The sequence below is a fragment of the Parasteatoda tepidariorum genome, chromosome 7 (genome assembly GCF_982258835.1).
Source record: "Parasteatoda tepidariorum strain Cologne lab strain chromosome 7, Ptep-v5.0, whole genome shotgun sequence".
Lineage (NCBI taxonomy): Eukaryota > Metazoa > Arthropoda > Arachnida > Araneae > Theridiidae > Parasteatoda > Parasteatoda tepidariorum.
Window position 1 is genome coordinate 70,480,907 of NC_141761.1, and position 21,240 is coordinate 70,502,146.

Genomic DNA, 21,240 nt, shown 5'->3' on the forward strand with positions numbered 1-21,240 from the left:
CTATGAGTTTTCAAACGAAGTTATTAAAAAAATGAAAAACAGTGGGAGGTTAAAATTGTTTAACGCTCGTCACCTACTTTGTTTTTATTATTAGCGGTTCCCTTTCATATTTCACTCCCCCAGTTATAAAAAGAATTCCTCGAAAGACCTCGATGCCTTCTTTTCGAGCCCTCGAGGAAAGGTTAAATGTTGGATGCTTTTTTTAATTCTGCCATAACTTGAAGAAAAAAAAATTAGTGAAATTTTTAATTAAAAAAATAATCGTTGATGTTGATTGATTTTGCGCCTTTTTGAAATAATGCGCCCATGGCATTCGCCATACTTGCCATACCCTAGATACGCCACTGGCTCCCCACCTTAAGTTTTGATTTAATAAGTTGTTTCACCTTAATAAATTATCAAATATGTCGAAATGTATCTTGTTTTCTATGTTTGCTGTGCACTTTCCTTTCATCCAGTTAATCAATTTTTTTAAATAATATTTTCTCTTGAACATTCTCGCGCCACCCCTCTAGTGCGCTCGCGCCCCCCTAGGGGGGCGCGCCCCACAGGTTGAGAATCGCTGATATAGAGGCTCTTTCCACTTTAAGATTCAAATTCATTGAAATAGAATCGGAAACTAAGGATGTTTACACCGGATTTAATTTTTCTCATGTGAATGTGAACCTGATTAGTTAGTTTTACGCAGGTAAAAATATTTCAGCAATCAGATTCTTATTTGAATGAGAAAAATTATATACAGTGAGGCACTAAAATTGCATTTGTGTTTATCTCGCTTGCGCTGTGTCCTAGATATATTCCGCTTCACGTTTTCCAAATAAACAAACCGTTTCAGGAATTCATTAGGACGGTACTAGTGAACTTCTGAAACAACGGTTTGCGCTTGCTTACGAAAATGATTAGCTTTGCCTGAATTGTGGTTCTGCTGTATTTCTAGATTTTTCTTTCCATTTTTCTTTCAATTCAATCTGGTTCTCATGCGATATTTTAGCGCCGTCTATAGTTTATTTCGGTTGACTCAAACACACAAGCTAAAAGCCAAATCTGCTGAATAGATAATGCGATCTCAGCTAATTTCCTACCCTTTTGCAATCTGAAATCGTTTCTCTTTGTTCATATAAAGTTGAAATATCCGTAATTTATATCAAATTTCAATTACTTCAACACTTACAAGTCTATCAATCATCATGTGTGGAGGCTTCACGTGCTCAAGAAATGCATTAATAATTTTAAACTTACTTTACGTGGTAAGAAGTAAATTTAAGCTGATATTTAATTTTTGTTTACTTTGTAACCTTTACTTTCTTCAGTGGGTTAAAATTACTATCCTTTTGTTTTCTGTCCTTATATTTTAAATTCTATATCGTACATCTTTGGATAAAGTGACTGTTGCTGAATGTCTGTGTTCTGCGCATTGTTTTTTCAGGGAAAGGAAAGATATGTGCTTCCTGTGTTCAAACATCATTCCCGTTCTTTAAACATATCATTTAAAACATTTGTTTTATTTAGAGTTTTGCTCCTGACTAACAAATTTTGTCAATTCAAAGCATAGGTTCTTTTAAACATAGTAATTTGATTCTCTAAAGAATTGACCCTACTTTATATAATCCAAGTTAATTTACACAGTCTATTGAAACCGGAATAATTTTTATATCTTCGGTGCCAGTGTCAAAATAATTGCCAGGTTTAAGCTGCTTCTGCGAAGTGGTCCTTAAGAACATCACAGAAATAGTGGTTCAAACTTGAAAGGTAAAATTTCCTAACTACCATTGTAGCAACACCATTATATATATTTCTTTAATATATTCAAAGTTAAACAACTGCACAATCTTATTTGACTCTGTGGTGATTTCAGTTCATGCAAACAGGTATGCATATGGAAATTTCATGTTACCTTTTGGATAAGTTTCTGTATCTGTGCCAAAAAAATTGCAAAGTTTTGGACTTCAAAAGACTTATATGCTGTCGCCTGTGAAAAGTTTAAAAAGGAGAAACATTTCAATTGGCTAGAAACTTGAAGGGTATGGAAGACCAAGTCATCGTAACTTTCTGGTAAACCTTTGCAAAATTTTTGCAGGTTCATAATCCTTGTTGATAAGATTGTGGTACCGATGCCGAAACATCTCCTACCTTATCTACGATATTTAAAGTTTTCTCATGCGATTGGTAACAATTTTGCAACTATGTTATTTTTTGCATAATAATCTTTCCTAATGCATATTAACTGATGTTAAGTACAATACTTGACCTATAGTTTCTAATGAAATAATGTTAAAAGAATTTTTCTTTTCTTTTTCTAAGCAATTCTTTCAGCTACAGAGTTATATAAAACTAAAAGCTTTCTGTCCACATATTTATTGGTCTAAAATCTTTCTGAAGCATGGCTTCTCGCTGTACAGTTGTTGACTGACAAAAATTTCAAAGCATATACAATTATATTCCAAGATAAATTGAGAATTTTTTCGAAAAAAATATTAAAATGAAGTTTTATATTTTCTTTAATAGCCTAGTGACGTAAGAACAATGGTGTGTTTCAAACTAATTCTCCGAAAGCTGGAAATAATCTTATTTCTCTTAGGACATCTTCAATAAGAATAATATGAGTTTTCTGAGGATTCTGATGTAAGCTGAAATCTTAAGAGCTTAAAAACTAAAATGTAGGGCGCTTTTTTTAGTTTTTGCCGTATTTTTTCTAGATGATGCATCGTACATAAAATGTCGTGTCTACTAAAATTAAAAAGTATAGAATTCCACATTGAAAGGTATATTTATTTAAACATTAAATTTGATCTAACAGTTTGGACAGAATCAATTGTCAAAAATGATAAAAAAAATTTTTTAGTTTTGGTTGAAAAAAGTGTTATACTCACTTTCAAATGCCAATGGCCTACAACTGTGTTTCCAAAGTGAAAAGTAAAGAAAAAAGGAGAAAAAATGATAGAGACTTGATAAAGCATTAAAAGTTTTATCTAGAAGAGCACTTAACTTTTAAATTTTGCACATAAATATGAGCAATCTCATCTTGAATTGTCATTTACTAGTTGTGGCACTAAAGCTAAAACTACTTGTAATGCTGTCTTTGTGCAGTTTGTCTGACTAATCAAATTGCTATGTTTTTTTGTTTGTTTAACTGTTCATTTTTTTTAAAAATTAGAGTCTGAATGAGCATTTTACAAACTAACATTTAATGTGTTATTATAGCAATTCATTCTTTCATATATAAATAATATTTTGTCTCAAATAAAGTAGGCATTGTCTTTGGCAATTAAAAAACGTAGTTTTTATGATACACTAGGAAAAAAACTACTAAAAAATTACATAATAAAAGCATCATTCTAGTTTTTTTTTCTTTTTAAGTTTTAAACATAATTTTGAATGCAGCAAGAAGTTTCTGTTTTAATGTTTTATTGCAAATCTTTTATTGCTAATTTTCTAGCAAATGATGTATAAAAATACCTTTACAATTCACTCTAAGTTTATGTGTAAAAAAATATTTTTATTAAGAAATTTTAAAGCTAAAAAAATATTTTCAGCTTTAAATATCTATTTAAAATGTTTTGTTTTGGAAGTAGCTTTTTCTTTTAAAACCTTATTGTGGTTTTTGCTTTATATTATGAAATTTTTTATTTTTTTTAGGTAGTATCATTTACTTTGATTGGGGTAGCTGCCTACGGAATTGCTGCGAGTTTTATCACAAGCTTGACTATTGTTGGAGGAATAATAGCATGTGGTGTTTTCCTGTTTCTTTTATCTGTAATGGGGTTGATTGGTGCTGCAAGGCATAGCCAAGTTTTGTTATTTTTCGTATCCTTCTAACGTCATATCTTTTATGAACTGATTGTATAATTCTTGTTCTAATTGTAATTTATAATTAGTACTGAAATAATATTTTACTGCTGACTATCCATTCTAATATTTTTAATATTAAGTTTTAATTGGTAATTTTCTATTAAAATATTGATAACTTTCATGTTTGTTTTTTTTAATGAAGGAAAAAAGAGCTTTCCTTAATAAATATTTAATTTTGAAACCTGCTTGATAAATGCTGGTCCTGTTAATTGTTTATAAAATGTTTATGCAAACTCGAAAAATGAAATCAAGTTATCAATAAAATGAACTGATAGAAAATGTATAAATTATTGTATTGTAATGTATAACATATTTACATAAAATAGATTCTTTTATTTGTAATAAAATGTGAAAAACACGAGATCACAATTTCTTGATTTGTAACTTTTAAAACATAGTGATGTACAGTTCGTACTGAAGCAGTTATTTATGATAAATAATCAAAAGATCCCAGGTTAAATATTCAAGTTTTATTTATATGAACCACAGGGTGCGTAGCTTTTGTAAAAAGTGCTTAAAGGTGCTTATTTTAAATTTTTTTATTTTAAAAGCCCTTAAATGTGCTTTTTTCATTGGGTGTTTTTAAAAAGAGCTTAATTTTCCCCTTTCAAAAATGAGAATTTTTTTCTTTATGTTGATTTTCGCCCCGTATTATACAAAAGGGTGGTTTTTACATTGTTCTATTCAACGTTTTCACAAATCATTCAACCACCATCTATTTTGACGTACTGTTCGTCCACAGTCCACACAATACTTGCTGGTCCGCACGTGTGTCTGCTGAGCTGCGTTCGGTGAGATTATTTCACTTTCATGTGCTACTCGGCTGCTTTTTGCAAGATATTCTCAATTTCCGGCTTCATTTTCCCCTCTCTGAAATCGAACCGAAAAATCTCATTTTATAATGGCTAATAAAACCAAGAAGATAGTTCTTTGTCAGAAAATAGTTATTTTATTATGTTTATGTAAAGTCTTTGAAAATTAATTAGCATTTTGTTAATGTATAATAGTGCTTAAAAATATTTGTTGAGTGCTTAAAAAGTACTTAAAAGGTGCTTATTTTTTGTTGAAAGATTTGGAACCAGTTTGAAAGTATTATGTTGAGACATTACCCGATTTTTTTTAAATAAACTGGTTTGTAGTATTTTATATTAGTTTACAAAAAATGTTGCATAGTTTTATACTTGTATTTAATCACTTTGCATAACAAAATATATAGTTAAAAAAGAAGAAAATTGCTATAGCAACAAATTATTTCATTTTAATAAATATTCTTATTTGTGTAATTATTAAATAATGAAGACATTATTTTGATATGTAGCTCACATATTAGGAAGTTGACTTATCATATACTGATGAATGATTAATTTGGAATTAGGGCAAAGTACTCCTAAATATCGTGATATAAATGAAACTTTGGAATTTAATTCTGGCCACTATTCAAAAAGCAATAGCATTTTGTTGGTATCAAATTACAGACAGATAATGATTAAAATTTAAAGAAACAATTTTTTTTTAATTACTTTCTTTTTTAACAAATATTTAAAGAAATTGCTATGAAAAGTTATTACAGTTTAAAATAAAAAATCATTGAATACCTTAATTATGCTAAATAATTAGAAAAAACCTATTTCACATAATAAAATTTTTTAAATAATTGATTCACCATTAATTGATTTACCATGATATAAATATTTTACATATTTCATAGATGTAATTTATTCACATAATCTGTGTATCACATCATATGTTGACAAGTAATGACATTGAAAAATGTTGTTGATTTTATTGATTTTCCCAGTGTTGTATTGCAACAACATTATTATATATCATCTACGATTATAGATCATTAGTATGATATCTGTATCAATATCAAACCAACTTTTCTCTCCTTTTAGGCATATTATAAAAATTTCCATGCCAAGCATAATTCTTCTTTAGAGTAATACAGAATAACAATTACTTATAAATTATGATTTACTACATAGTTAAATTACTTTATATATATATTTTTTTATAATACGGGATGTAATATAAAATAATAAAAAAATTTGATGAAATATAATATAAAATAAGAAATTTACAATTTGTAAGTTTGATTTTTTTATTGATGATTTGCTACCACTCTGCACCTATTTCTTGTGGTTTTTCTCTTGCCAGTATTAGGGATGATAACCATCTATGGAGTGTATGGATTAGATTGATTATTTGTGAAAATAATCAAAGGGCTTCAATCTCAAATAGTGAGAGAGTTCTGGGTTCCAGGATTGTTGAGGACCCAATTGGATTTCTTTACAAGAAGTAAAATGCTCTTAAATTTTGTTTTTAATTACGTTGAAGTTATCATTTATATATGTTACCGCACGCGGCAAAGCATGAAACACGGGCAATTTATGTATTGTTGAGCGTTTTTATGCTAAGTATGAAATAGCAGAATTATTACACACTTTCTGGTAGGCATTGTATATAATACCCAGGCATTCTATAGAATGACAAATATTATTAACGAAAAGTGTGAGAAATGGACCTGATAAGGCTTATTATATATTATGAGGCACATTCCTCAAAAATATAAATTCTGAAAAAATAATGAGAATGCAATTGAAAAAAACTTATTCACAATATGTAAAGAAAATGAAAGTTGTTCAAAACAAAATGTATGCTTTTCTTATTGAGGGAAACATTTAAGAATTAAAATTAACCTTATTGTTTCAACATGTAGGCTTGAATGGCATTTTAAATTATATTTGAAATGAATCAGATGTATTTCATACTGTGCCAGTTTTTCATTTGGCATTTTACTGAATGCCTAAGAAATGTGTGAAATATGAACTGGTTCATACATTGCCAGCTAATTTCAGGCAAATACAATGCTTAGACATTCTATAGAATACAGGATTTCAAACTTAGCCAGTAAAATATATGTTTGCTAAGTTCTACAATCAAAGCAAATATTCTTCAAATTTTTTACTTATTTATAAAAAATATAAAAGAACAACAAGCATTTAGTTTCAGTAAAAATAAGTCCTTTAAATTATTGAAAATTAACATTTTAGTTTATTTATAAATTGAATTTTTTAGAATCAAAAGTAAACCATTGTTTTTAAAGAGCTTTCAAAATATGGAAATAAGTTTTAATAAGTCTTGCAGAATAGGAAAGAGAATTTTGTCCTCGGGCCCGTACACCCTGTGTCCAGTCTTGCCAAAAATAAATGTGATGTTATGATCAGGATTGCGTGAGGAGGACAAATGTATTGACATTGCCTGGCAATAACTTTACTGTTTTTTTCCCCTTTTTTCAAACTCAAATGTGATTGTCCAGAGTTCACTACGCTAGTGTTTTTTTAAGGTTAAGGAAATATTCAGTTGTTTTGCTTAGTAGTGTATTTTCATATTAATTTTGAAGCAATGTGCATGGTCAAAATCTTCCCCAATGTTGTTTTTCTTAATTGTAACTGTAATTCGTCGCTGAGGAATTTGTTACTTTAAAAAAAAATTTTTTTCTTCTACAGTGCCAGAATAAGTAAGGAATGTTCTGATTAATTTTAAAGCATTGCGGATGATCTTTATGTCAAGTGCAAAACTATCATCTTTAGAAGTGTTACTTATCTATATTTAAGAAATGAATACATTTGTTGTGTGTGAAAAAATCAAAATTGTTTTTGGAATTAAATATTTTTGGGTATCCACAAAAAGATTGATTTTTATAAAAGTCTGACGCGCACGCCTCTAAATTACTTTGCCGAAACTAAATAAAATACGCTTTTTATATGAGAGTAATTTCCATCTGTTAATATTTTATGTGTATTATTGTATCTTTAAAGTAAAATTTATGTTTCTCATTATTTTGTGGCTTGTTTAAATCTCAATATTGATTAATTTTCATTGTTCTTGAATATTTTCAAGCATTCTTTATCTGTTTACTGTGCATAAAGAATGGTTTTGGGTTTGTATATTGTTTTTTTTTTTTTTTTTTTTTTTTAAATCAAATTTTCTGTTGAGTGGTAACAAATCTCTTGAATGCATGTAAACATGTGACATTCTAGATTTGCAATGTCTTTTCATGAAATGTATATTTTATGATGTTACTAATGGCTATCATTATTTTAAGATATTTGTTTGTTATCATTTCTGGCTTGTAACTAAAGTAGGGCTAATAAAAATCAGCGAAAAGTGGTAGGAGATGAAATTTTTTCTAAAAATCAATTAAGAGCAGGATTGAAGTAATTCAGAAAAATATCCTTAACTTTTCAAAGTATATGGTCATTTTATTTTTCCTTTTTGTTGCTCAGTTCAGTATTGCTTGTGCTTGTTTGGCTTTCAATGAAGATCAGCAGCATAAAATTGCATCTGAAGGATGGCGCCAAGCTTCAATGGGATTGCGTAATGAAACACAATTGTACTTTGATTGTTGCGGATTTGAAAATTCCACTTTGCCTGATGGAGATCCAATGCAGCAAGCAGATTGTTCATATGTAAGTTATTACTGTGATGGTTTCTTAAATTGCCTTTAATTATGAATCTTCAATATAGATATTAAAAGTGATGCCTTCATAAATTTTTCAGATACCATTCTGCCGAGAACATCCTACAGTTTGTGAAGATAGCAAAAATACATGCTGGAGAAAACTGCAAACTGTGATCAACAATGCTGTTAAAATTAGTGGAGGCATAGGGCTATTTTTTAGTTTCTCTGAGGTATAAAAATATATATTAAAACAATATAATTTTTTCTTTTGATCGTCACATTATTTTATTTATATACAATATTTTTTTCTGTTATTGTTTTAACTCATTTTATTAGCTTAAAGATTGGACAAACATGTGTTTTTACTATCTGATTCTAATGTTTGTAGCAAATTATTTTTTATGTTTCTTTTGTACCTATTCAATTAGCGAAAAGGAACTTTTCTGCTAAAAATAACTTTATAATTATGACTTGAATATATTTTGTTTATTATATTCATTGCTGTGCTAAACATCTTACTTTTTTAGATATGTTTATGAGGTGGAAGATTTTTATTAAAATATTTTATATTTCTTTTTTAAAAGCCTTTTCTCAATTTTTGAAGAATGGGGTCAATTTATCAGATGTCATTGCTGTAGAGTCTCATGTGATAACTATATAAACTTCTCCGTTTCAAATTTTAACTAAATTACTAATTTCGTTTTACGATATGGTATGAAAAATATGGGTTCCTTTGATGCATGTATTATTTATCAGTTAATAATTTTTAAGTTTCTCAAAGGTTCCTTCTCTAAAATTTGCTGCTTTCTTTAAAATAAAAAGCTTTATTATTTAATTATCAATTAAATTTTGAAAAGATATTATTTCTTTGTTTTTAGTTACTAATCAGCTCTTAAACTTTCTCTCTTAAGCCAAACTCCAACTGTTTTCTTTCATAATGCAAAATTCAATATAATAACTTTAACAGTTAAGTGTTCTAATAATATCTAGCCTTTATTTTATTTTTTAAGGCATGCATACAACGGGGTTGTTTTGGTGGATTAAGTCTTTATGTACCACATGTAGGACTGTGGTTCGATTCTGCATGCTAAAAGCTAGGTGTTTGATCGAACTACACTCTCTTGGATTATGTTTCAGAGATTCAGAATCCACTTTAATGACTCTGGCGGATTCAGAGTCCATCCTGGCCACACATGGTTAGGCTTTTGGGAAGCTTCATGCAGGGGTCACATTATTTCTTTTAACATCTGCCCTCTGATCTAATTTGTGCACATCCGCAGAAATGATTTCAGATCATTATTTAGGGTGAATCCTAGACATTCACCAATAGCCCATAAGTGTAGCTATAGAGCTTACATTAACCAAACCAGCTAAGATAAGCTGTACTTTGCAAGGTTTAAAATTGTAATTGGTCGTATAAAAAAAAAATCTTGAAATCTGAAAATAAGTTTTTTATGGCAAGATTTATCATCACTTGAAAACTTTTTTTCAGTTTATTGGTGTATGGCTCACTGTTCGTTATCGTAACCAGAAAGATCCACGCTCTAACCCACATGCCTTTTTGTGAATCTGTCTATCTGTGTGAGGTAGAGTAACAAACTAACTTTCATTGCTTTGCTAACCTTTTATGTTTAAGGCTGTTGTTAAAGTCTATAAAAACTTAATATTTCTATGAGGTAGTGTACTAAAATTAGCTATCAAGTATGGCACAACTAACTATTGTTACAAAACAAATTTTCTACAATTTAATGTTTAATTATTAAAAAGTTTAAATTGATCTTTATTCATTTTAATCATGTCTTTAGATTTGCTTTAAAGTTTATTCAAGGTGCATAGCGTTTTTAAAAAGTTCTTAAAGGTGCATATTTTTGATTTATGTTTTTTAAAATCCCTTAAAGGTGCTTTTTTATTCAGGGCTTGTAAAAAATGCTTAATTTTCTATCTTTTAATAAGAGATTTTTTTTTTGCTTTGTCGATTGTCGTTCGAAATTACAAAGAATGCATGATTTTCACAATTTTCTCTGCTATATTTATCCGAAACTTGTTATTTTATCATGGTTAGGTAATGTTTTTTAATTTTATGTTTATAAATTTAGAAATTTTAACAATAGAAAAAAATACTTTTTATTACTGTTCAGATCCTAATTATGATTTTTTTTTGTTGGAAAGTGATTAAAAATATTTTTGAGTACTTAAAAGGTGCTTATTTATTGTTGAAAAATCTGGCTATGCACCCTGTTATTTTTCTGATATCTAAACATTTTTAAGTGAGATATTCATTATTAAGGCACTCTTTAAGTTAAAAATGACATTGCAGAAATTAATTTATAAACTGTGCAGAATTTGAAAGCTAATTTTAATATATTTCCTATGGAAAGTGGAAATTTTCCATGTTTTATTTTATAATAACAGTTTTTAAAAAACTAACATTCATTGTATTTGTGCTATAACCTACTTGCTTACCTCTTTTTGTCTCTCACTTTTTTTTAAACTGAAGGTTATTTATTTGAAATTTTATTTCCAGAGTATTTTTTTTTTTTTAATTCTTTGTATACTCCTTAATACAGTTGCTTCCTTTTGTATATGAACCTCTTGTATCCTTTAGTTTTGTTTAATAAAATTACTAACTTTCAAGTTCAACCAAACTTGACAAAATACAATTGAACCTTGATTATCCTGAACAAGCAGCCCGATTATATAATTGGAATGTAATGGAAATATTTTTTAGCTTGTGGATTTGGGATATCAGTGAAATAAAACCTGCTTATCAGTAGTTTCCTTACCCCCCCCCCTTTTTTTTTTGATTGTACGGCCTTTGCTCTTCCCACCTTTTTTTTAAAACTACTCCAAACTCTTCGACTAAATTGAAAATAAGCATTTTTTTAAATTCTAGAAATAGAAAATAACATTTTTTGGAGGGGGGGGGGGTAAGACTTGAAAACTTTACCACATTTGATAAGGTTTTTGACATATTCAATTTCTCCCAAATTCTTTTACACATTGCATCCAACCTTTTAACACATTCAATTCCTCTTATGTATAGGTTATAACTAAGTTTTTTATGGTTTTTTTGTAACTTTTTTTTTGAATTAAGCTTGGATGCATAGCTTTTAACTTTTTGTGTTACTAATTATTTTGTAATCTGGACAAAGTGTGAAAGTTGATTCTAAAAATTTTGTAAATAAAATTGCATATGCAGTTTTCTATACCTAAATATCAGTAACTAACAAGCTTTTTCTTTCTTTTGTAAAAAAAAAAAAAAAAAACAAAAAAAACAAAGCTCATAGAGTAAATTGCTTATGTTTAAAGTAGTTCTTCAACGAGAGGTGTTTCTGACCAAGGTTAATAGATTAAACATTTTTCTCTTATGTAGATATAAACCATGCAGTTTACTAGCACACTGCACATGTGTGTGACTTTTTAGCTCACTGGATCTTTGTATTTTTTGTTTCTTACAAATAATATATAAAAACGTTTCTTTATAATAAAACTAGTTTTTTTCTCTCCACAGTTTAGATCAGTGTGCAATATTCAAATGAATCTAGTCTTCTAACTGCTCTTAAAAAAATTAAATTTACTTGAAAATAATTTTTTTCTCTTTTTCTTTTAGATTTTCAGTATTTGGTTAGTTTATCGTTATCGACAGCAAAAAGACCCCAAAATGGATCCCACTCTGTTGTTTATATAGTTTTAAATGTTGAATATGTTGGTTTTACCAGGGGAAAGTGTATTATTTTGTATTTATAAAACTACAGTTATTTGTATGTTTTGCCATTTTATTTTTACTGTCATTTATAATATTTGCCTTAAATGTGCGAATCAGTTAAAAATATAATTTTAATCAGCTAAATTATATATCTTTGCAATAGTATCTTTAGATCCTTAATCCCAAGAAAACTTGAAAATTTTGCAAAACAAATTAAAATAAACGTGTTTTTAAATTTAGCATCTTAATCTAATCTGTATAAACAAAGTTTTAAAAATATCTTAATTAACTGCATAATTGAAGATATTTTTCTTTGTAGCATTAATTTATTTAAATTCAAAACATTGATTGTTAAGATAAATTTTGTAATGAAAGTGGAATTTTTGGTATATTAATACCTCTTATGTTTAATTGCGATCAAGATTTCTTCAACCAGTTTTATTAGTAGAAAGGGCACTTTCTATATGAAAATCTAATTCATAGAATCTATTTCTTCCAAATAGGAAACCTTATTTTAGCAGTGTACATTTGTTTTGAATGGTAAGTTGAATTTAAATGCAGATTTGAGGTTTGTGTTGCAACACTTTTGAGTTCTTCCTTGTATAACAAAATGTTACATTTTAAAAAAGTTTATTAACCTAAAGTTTTATATTTTTATGATCATTGGCAGAATCTTTACAACATGTATTTCTATGTGTCTACTGTTGCTAGTCAAATCTTATATTGTGTTTGTTTGATGAATATTTATTTTGAAAGAATTTCAATAAAGGAAAAAAAACAACATTTTTTTAAAAATTTATTTCAACAAAAACATACAAAATATTCTCTCTCCATTATTTTTAATAAAAATTACTAAGGGAACTTCTTAAACTGGGTAATGTTCATTAAACTCTTCCCACAGAGGAAAAATAGTTTTTTCATTAATTTTTTTTTCAATTACTGGCCATAACAAATCATACACAAATTTTCCGCCTCTTTGATTGAAATGAAGCCCATCAATTAGATAGTCAGGCCAATCCTAGAGTAAAAAAATCCCTTGTTTAATAATTATCAAAAAACTTAACACAATGAACTAAAATTTGCTTAAATTGCATGCTTTCATACTCTGGCTAACAAGAGAAGCTCAGGCACCACTCTCATGTTAGTAGTTAAGATAAGTCTTTTAGAATGGAAGTGGGAGGTTGACAGTTTTCCATTGGATAAGGTCAATACGATAATTTCCCCCCATTTGAAATGGTTTTACTCTTGTTTCCATAGCAGCAGCCAACTCAGAGCAAGTTGGGAGGAGTTCTCATGATAACTACAGAGTATATCATAGCTAGCGTAAAGAACAAACTTTCTAATTTAATCATCAAAATTTTAGATAGTTATTTTTCTCTATATGAATTTCAACCATATCTATTAATGTGTAATTTTGAAATAGGGAATGATTGAAGTCCCAACTTTTTAAAATTTTTTCTTGATAGTAGCAAAACAGAATTATAAATTACTTTTGAAAGCGAGTGAGATTCGATTTATTTAAATGTTTACAAGATAAATGGTTCAGTAAAATTAGCTCAAAAAGGGTTGTGGAAAGTGATCTCATTTGCATAGACTAAATGAAAGGCTTTCAAGTTTGTCGACACTTGTGAGCTTCAGACTTGACACCACAAAAATTTGCGGACTAATCACAACAAAATGTGTAGTACAAAAAAGACAAAATTCCACATCGAGTACCAGAAGTTAAACTTTCGATAAAAATTTAAGCAAATTAATTACAAGTTAAAAAATTTTACAAAACACATGCTCAAGACAATTTTATTTAATTCAAACAATAGAAAAAATTAGTAATTTCATCAATTTAAAATTATTTTGACTTAATTTGGCATTTAAAGAAATTATAAAACGAAAAATTAATATTTATTTACCCACTAGAGCTGTTTGTCAAGAAAATATAGTTTTATTAAGAAGAAAGGAAACGCCTATGCACTGATATATGTGCCAAAATTTATTATTTTACTCTATAATCATAGAACTGTATTTTTAAAACTTGCATACGAAAAACCAAATTAAATTAAAATTTTAATTGCCACATTTTTTAAAAACCATACCTCCCCCCCTTCATTATTGTGGTATAAAAGTTCGAGGATTAAATTATTACTTTTATTGGCAATGCAAAACCCTTTTTTTAACTCATAAAAACACTTAAGAAGTACAAAGGAAAAGAAATATTTCACTTGAGTCATTTGAATATTTGCAAATTAAATAGCAATTTGGATAGAATGATGAATTGGGTTGCTGGTTCATATGTATGTAAAATTTGTATTCCTGCAATTGATGCTGTAAGACATTATAATCTTAAACACCTGTTCTGTCATGTAATTGGATAATAATCTGTCATGTAAGACAGCATAAGTGCTTCACAATAGATTGCAATTAAAAGTGGCTAGACAACTATTTTCTTACCCTTGCTAATACTATCAATACTAAAATAAAATTTCAGAACAGTGATATTTTGTTGTTGCAATAAGTAGTTAATCATACAAAAAGGAAAATTATCTAAAAATCTGAAAGTTTTTGTCACTGTTGTATCTTGATTTTTCTATTGTAAACACACAATAAAATATACTTAATTAGTAAATGATCCCTAAGTCAAGTTCATGGACAGTGTACTGAGCTATGTATAGAACAGTGCAAGAAAGTCATCAGCTCTTTAGTGTATAATCATCCAGTGAATAAATCATCCAGACAGGAAAATAACATTTTCTTTTGCTATTGTAGAAAATATTTGGTAAAATTTAGATCCCTTTGAGCAGCAAAAATGTGAGATATTTTCAGTTTAATTTCAAAATTGCTCATGTGAAACCCAGGAATCTTTCCAAGCAAACTGCCTCAGAGTACACATTTTACAAACCATATGAAAAATGATTATCTCTTCTGTACAATATAGAATTGTGATTCGATGACTCAGTTGTGAGAATCCTGCTTTCTGAGTAATTTATTAAGGCGGCAATTAGCATGTAAATGGAAAAAAATTTCAGAAAAGAGAAATGAATACTATTCAATGAAAATAAGCACCTTTAAGTGTTCGTAAAAAAAAAAAACCCAAAGTAAGCACTTTATAAAAATGCTAAACTTACCTTGTCTATAATATATTAAGATGATTTGAAATGATATAGTAATTTATGGTCAGAAATGCTTGGCTGCAATGCTGACGTACACAGAAATATCAAAGATAAAAACTGCAAGTGAATATTCATTTTAATTATAAATGTACAAAAAGAACATTTGTCAAAGAAAGAGTTTCAAGTTTTTCCCATTAACTGCAATGCCAATGCACACCTCACATCCATACCGAATGGAACTCTGAATATTCTGGAATAATCTAGGGTCAGTTTGAATTTCTTCATCTAGAACTCCAAGAAAGCATTTCTGATGTTGCATTACTATGTGATTTCAAGTCGTCAGGATGTACATTATCTCTCTCAGAAGTTCTGAAATGTTTAACTGAGATACCATGTATATGCAACAAAAATTCTTTATTTTCAGGTCTACAAATGTAAATGCTTTTAAAAAAGGAAATTCCTACTTGTGAAAAATAAATGTATATTTACTACCACTATCATAAATTTATAAGTCTCTTCTGACCCCAGTTGAAAGAACTAGACTAGGAGTCTGTTGAAGAAAAAAAAAAGATTTACATTAAAAAATATATACTAAGTGATTTATGTATTACCAATTTATTTGAACTCATAGTTTAGAAAACGTAATCCAATGGTCCATTTTAAGCTATGCCATATTCATTTTTGTACATATACTTTTCAAGCTTTGTCAATTTTATTACTGAGCTGTGTTAAAAATAAAAAGCTTAGAATCGATAAGCATTAATTAAGCCCTTTCAGAGCAAATACAACAGAAATCAAAAACAAAATTATGATACTTATTTTTTGCATTAATGGGATAGAAAATATGTAAAATTATACCAGTTAATTACCTTCTCTTTAATCATTTCTTCATATATATTTACATAATCAATATGCAACTTTTTGGCTAAATTTATACAAGCAGAGGCATATTGAGATGTTTGTCGTTCTCCAGTTGCTGAATCTTTACCTGAAATGTACTAGAATATTTCACCAGAAATCTATACAAGTTTTTTTTTTATAAAAAAAAGAGCATTTAAAATATTAGATAAGATTAAAAGACAATAACAAAAACTTATAGCATTATCCAAACAATTATTCTAAAGTGAATTTATAAATTTCAACTATAATTTTGTTCAAGTTAATTTCTTTTATTTATTTTTTTTTTTAACTTATCGAACTATAGTAGAGCAATTAAGAAAAAAAATTAACATATGTATAAGACTATTTTTGAATCTTTCCATTTACAACAATTATATGAATGATTCTCCTGAAAATCTGACATTCAAGAGCAATGAAACACTATTTAAGAAAATTAAATTTATTTAGTAATAAATCAAATCAACACATTTTGACTTGAGCAGTGCAAACTTTACATATATTTAATGGAGCAATTGATTATGTTGGGACACTACTATGTCACTACTGCCCCCTCTAGTATATATTTTTTATTATAATATGTAGGATAATTTTTTTAAAAATAAAATTAGATAATGTAAAAAGTTTCAGCAATTGGTTTTCAAAATTTTAGCACAAAAATATTCAGTTTGATAGACTATTTAATATAGTTATGCAATCTTCCAACACATTGTGAAAAAAAATAGTACAATGTATATTAATTTTTAAATTTTTTTCTTTCAAAAAATAAAATTATTTTATGAACTAAATTTATTTATAACCTTAATAATTGTAGATGGGACACTTGTGTCTTTTTATATATATATTTTTTCTGATGCTCCAACTGCTAGTAAAACTATATTTTGGTATTCTTAAGTTATGTCTAATAGTTACTAAAAACATCTTCTAAATTAATGGAATTTTATTGTGTTAAAGTAAAATCGAAGAAAAGTAGTCCATTCATATTCAAAAATGTAGCGATAATTGATTTTGTAAATCAAAGAAAATTCAATGATGAATTCTCTTTCTTCAATGATGTTTCTCTTAGTGCAAATATGAACTGCAATCAAGTACAAATTTGAAAAATTTTTTGGAAGTGAGCCATGTTTGGAAGATTTTACCTTTAATATAGAATAAGACACCAGTGTTTCATGTTGTATTTTATAACCATAAATTATTAAAATACTAAATGTAATATTTTTCACTTAATTAGACCTGAATTAATACAAAATAATGAAAAATATGCATAAAAGGGTTAATTATAATTAAGGGTTAATTCTGCGTAAAAAAGTTAAGCCTAGTATTTAAAAAAATAAATAAATAATACTATACTTAACTCTTTGATGCAGAATTAAAATTTATGCATTCTTTAAAGAGTTTTTTTTTTTTAATAAACTTTTCATTCTTTTATGAGTGAGTGACAGTAGAAACTGCTAAGAGTCACAATTGTCTTGTTAGCTTAAAAAATTAGCTTGTCAAAAATTAGCTTAAACAGCAATTAAATTGAATTCGTTTTGCTATTTAAAGGCAATTTATTTTTCAGATAAACAATTAATCACAAACTGGGAATTCTTACTTTTGCAAAGCACTTGCACAAGTTACATTGTTGTAAAACAATCTATTTTGAAATGTCTGTCTAAGACTTAGTGGTGTAACAATTTTGATATTTGTAACAATTTCGGATATTAGTAATAATCATATATCACAGAAATTCTTGTTCCAACCTTCATCAGAATTTAAGTAAGTAAAACTTGAAGGATAGTTTGTGGAGAAAACTGAAACAGTTGCACACTTCTATTGGAGTGCAAGTAAAACAACAGAGATAACTTAACATAAACAGATAAAACAATTACATGCAATAGTCTTCCTGATACAAGAGGTTAAATAAATTTATTAATACATTCAAATTTACTAGTTTCCTAAATCAGTGTTCTCCCTAAGCGTTTTCAAGTGAGCAGACTGCCCATTGATGCGCTCACTTTGCCCTTTTTGTAAAAATAAGCTACACTACCTTTTTATTCATATTCTATTAAAAAAAATATTATACTATAATTACACACTGGTAAAATTATCTGTGTTTATAGGTTAAATTCTGATTTTTATTTCTAATATTTATTTTGTCAGGATTAATTTCAATTGGTTTAGTAATAAAAAAATAAAAATATGGAGTTTCAGGAAAATGGCATAAAAAAATGTTCAAACTATTATTTTTTTCTAATGGTCTATATGAATATTGAATTTATGTTACAAATGTCTTGAATTATGAGAAGACTAGAGACATAAATTATACTTTTTGCTCATTAATGTTTTGAAATAGAGTGCATATTAAGGGTTGATTGTGGGCCCAACTCAAAAATCCTGAAAATATCTTGAGTAAAATCATTCAAAAAATTAATATCTTTATAAATTAAAATCATTGAAATTTTCAAAACATGATATTCTAAATTAACTATATGCAGCATAATTTAAGTGAATAATTATGTCTAAGTTTACTTTTATCTCTAATCAGATTTATTATTCTACCAGAAAAAAATATTTACAAATGAAAGAGATGCCAAGTATAAATTCTAGTTCGAATATTTTTAAATAAAATATACAGGAATTTTTATAGATAAATGTGATCCATGATTTCTTGAAACTTCTGGACTTCGGATTTCTGGAAACTTTCGGATCGTGGTTAGCGAAAAATCCGGAATTTTTTCCGGAGCACAATCACCCCTGCATATTGCGATATTTGATAATAATTTTAATGGAAATAATTTTGTTTTTAAACATGTAAATACAAACCCTGATGTTTGATTTTAAAAATGCCAGAAAAGGAATCAAGAATGTTACATTTCAAAATTGTGAGTACGAGTTGCAATCTGTGATGTTTAAATCGCAACCATATGAATCCCCATGCATTATTTGTATATAAAAGTGGATCGATCTGGTACTCGAAGACCATATAGATTATACTTCCCAAAGCATGTCTTTCAGGGTTGCCACTCAAATCTGGAAAAAAAATTCCCTGTGTTTTCCCTGTACATATTATACACAATATATTAAGAGGAAACAACATTTACTGTGCTCTTGTGTGAGCTATATTGGGCTAACTATATTTATTAGTTTTAATTGCTGGGAAAAAACAGCTGAACATACTTAAATAATGCAACATTAAATGAAATAGTTTAGTATAGCTAAAATATCTTGGTTAAATATCCTATAGATTAAGCTTTGCGTGGTCACCATTTTTTAAAAGACAAAAATAAGAAACAAAATTCTCTGTATTTTCCCAGTTCGTAAAGAAAAAATCAAAATTCCCTGTATTTTCCCTGTTATTTTAGGTGATTTTAAAATACCTTGTATTTTCCAGGTTTTCCCTGTGTAGTGGCAACCCTGTTAAAGTGTGAATCGTAATTCACAGAGAATAAAAGCGAATCTGAAACATTAAGTTTAGCACATTAACTATAAAAAACAAACAAAATGGAAATGATAAAAAAAATAGTTTTCTTTTAAATAAAATAATGTATTGAGGATAATAAAAAAAATATTTAAAGATGGATGGAACATTATACATAGCGCAAAAATGAATTCATTGTATAAAAACTACAATTATTAGCAAAATTAGAAAGAAAGAAAAAGCGCAAAAAAATTATCACTTAAATCTGCAAGAAGTCGTCACTTTTTTAAAAATAGTTGCTTTTGGACAATTTTTTGTTAAAAAAAGTTGCCATTGTTCAGAAGTTTACCTAAGGTCAAATAAAATAGCAAATAGTCACCAGTGGAAACCTTGTAAGTGAAACAATCAATGACATGTAGTCTTTAAAAAGGGGAAAATCAAAGAATTTCTCTTCAAAGTAGTGCATATACAGATCATTTAATTAGGGACTGAGAAGATAACCCATATAGCTAAGCCATCAATCATTCAATAAAATTTACCATTAAAAGGGAAAGTGGACTGCATGAAACAAATTTAAGTAAGAGTAACTGACGAGATAATAGTATTTTCATTAGTAGGTCTTAAAGGAATAGGTTCAGATATATGATTAGATTTGAGCAATTTGTGGAATTTTTTTTAAAGGATTAATTAATTTTTAGAGCAGAATAAGTCAGTTCTTCACCAAGACTGTAATCAATTGCGTTAAAATTGGATGTAGAATTGCCGATATTAATAGGCAGTAATATAATTCGTGCTAAACAGAAGCTAACTTTTTACGGGTTTATTGAATAACAGCCCTTAACAGTGAAACATTTTATAATATGAAGAATTTTATGCATTTGGTAGGGTGAGGGTAAATTAAATTTGAAAGATATGAAATTGCAACAAACTTTCATATGCCTAATATAAATTAAAAAACAAGTTATTTAAGATTTTATAATTTTTAAACCTTAAATTACAAAAACAATAAATGTGGTAAAGAGACAGGAAGAATAGAAATACGATAAAATAATTTTACCCAAAAAAGGTTCATTTATACCAGAATATCCAAAAAAATATAAGGTATATTTTGTGCTACATAGACTAAATAAAAAATTCTTTAAAAAAAGGAATGAAGCGCAAATGAAGGTGCAGAAAGAGACATACTACAGTTTTGGTTCTATAAACAAAAACCTTCTTCAGTGTCTAAACAAGAAATGATATTTGAGAAGTAAGGAGAAAAACGCACTCAAAGTGTTTAAACCAATAGGGACGAAGTGAGATAAGAAACAGGTGTGAGGAGGTATGGCAGGAACTCCAGGGTGTAAAAGATTAAATTTGAATAGATTTCCGAAAAATAAGAAAATGGTGATATAGCGGAAAGATTATTAACCTAATTATTAGAATTTTTCAAAATATAAAATGATCCCCAGAAATCAAGTTTGGTAGAAGAAAAGCAGAGTTGAATGATTTTAGCAGAAAAAAACTGAAACCTGTCGAAAGAATTCCGATGATTTACGGCGATGGAAGATCAGTTAAAGAACGCAAAAAACATGTCCAAAATCAGAACAAGCATAACCTCCACCAGAAAGTCCTATAATTTTACATTCAATGTCTTTCATTTTTATATATTTTAAAATGTCTGTTTTTTATATATTTTGAGAAGCTTGTTTTTTTAATATATTTTAAAAAAGCTAGCATTACTTTACGTAAATAGATTAACATTCAGGATTATAGATTCAGGGTTAAGTTTATCAAAAATAATTCTGACAATATTTTATACATTAATCATAACAACTAG

General features: G+C 27.9%; 2 protein-coding genes across 7 annotated transcripts in view; one reads left to right on the top strand and one right to left on the bottom strand.

Annotated features, from left to right (window-relative positions):
• Positions 1-1,004: 1,004 nt before the first annotated feature.
• LOC107454035 (tetraspanin-13) overlaps positions 1,005-21,240 on the top strand; it is a 52,425-nt gene continuing 32,189 nt past the window's right edge. Inside the window, exons 1-6 of one of the 3 annotated variants that reach the window (XM_016071084.4) lie at positions 1,026-1,247; positions 3,637-3,804; positions 8,103-8,321; positions 8,413-8,544; positions 9,807-9,900; positions 11,925-12,221. In XM_016071084.4, the coding sequence (XP_015926570.2) occupies positions 1,188-1,247; positions 3,637-3,804; positions 8,103-8,321; positions 8,413-8,544; positions 9,807-9,881 (654 nt within the window). In that variant the 5' untranslated portion in view covers positions 1,026-1,187 and the 3' untranslated portion in view covers positions 9,882-9,900; positions 11,925-12,221. Of the gene's footprint in view, positions 1,248-3,636; positions 3,805-8,102; positions 8,322-8,412; positions 8,545-9,806; positions 9,901-11,924; positions 12,222-21,240 lie in introns of those variants that run through there. The other 2 variants (XM_016071083.4, XM_087168035.1) reach the window with 2 other exon arrangements.
• The window catches only part of LOC107454034 (isoamyl acetate-hydrolyzing esterase 1 homolog), a 60,542-nt gene continuing 51,630 nt past the window's right edge, over positions 12,329-21,240 (bottom strand). For 2 of the 4 annotated variants that reach the window (XM_043041616.3, XM_043041615.3), the window contains 2 exons: positions 15,994-16,112; positions 12,329-13,038 (listed from right to left, as the gene is read on the bottom strand). In XM_043041616.3, the coding sequence (XP_042897550.2) occupies positions 12,886-13,038; positions 15,994-16,112 (272 nt within the window). In that variant the 3' untranslated portion in view covers positions 12,329-12,885. The other 2 variants (XM_071183315.2, XM_071183316.2) reach the window with 2 other exon arrangements.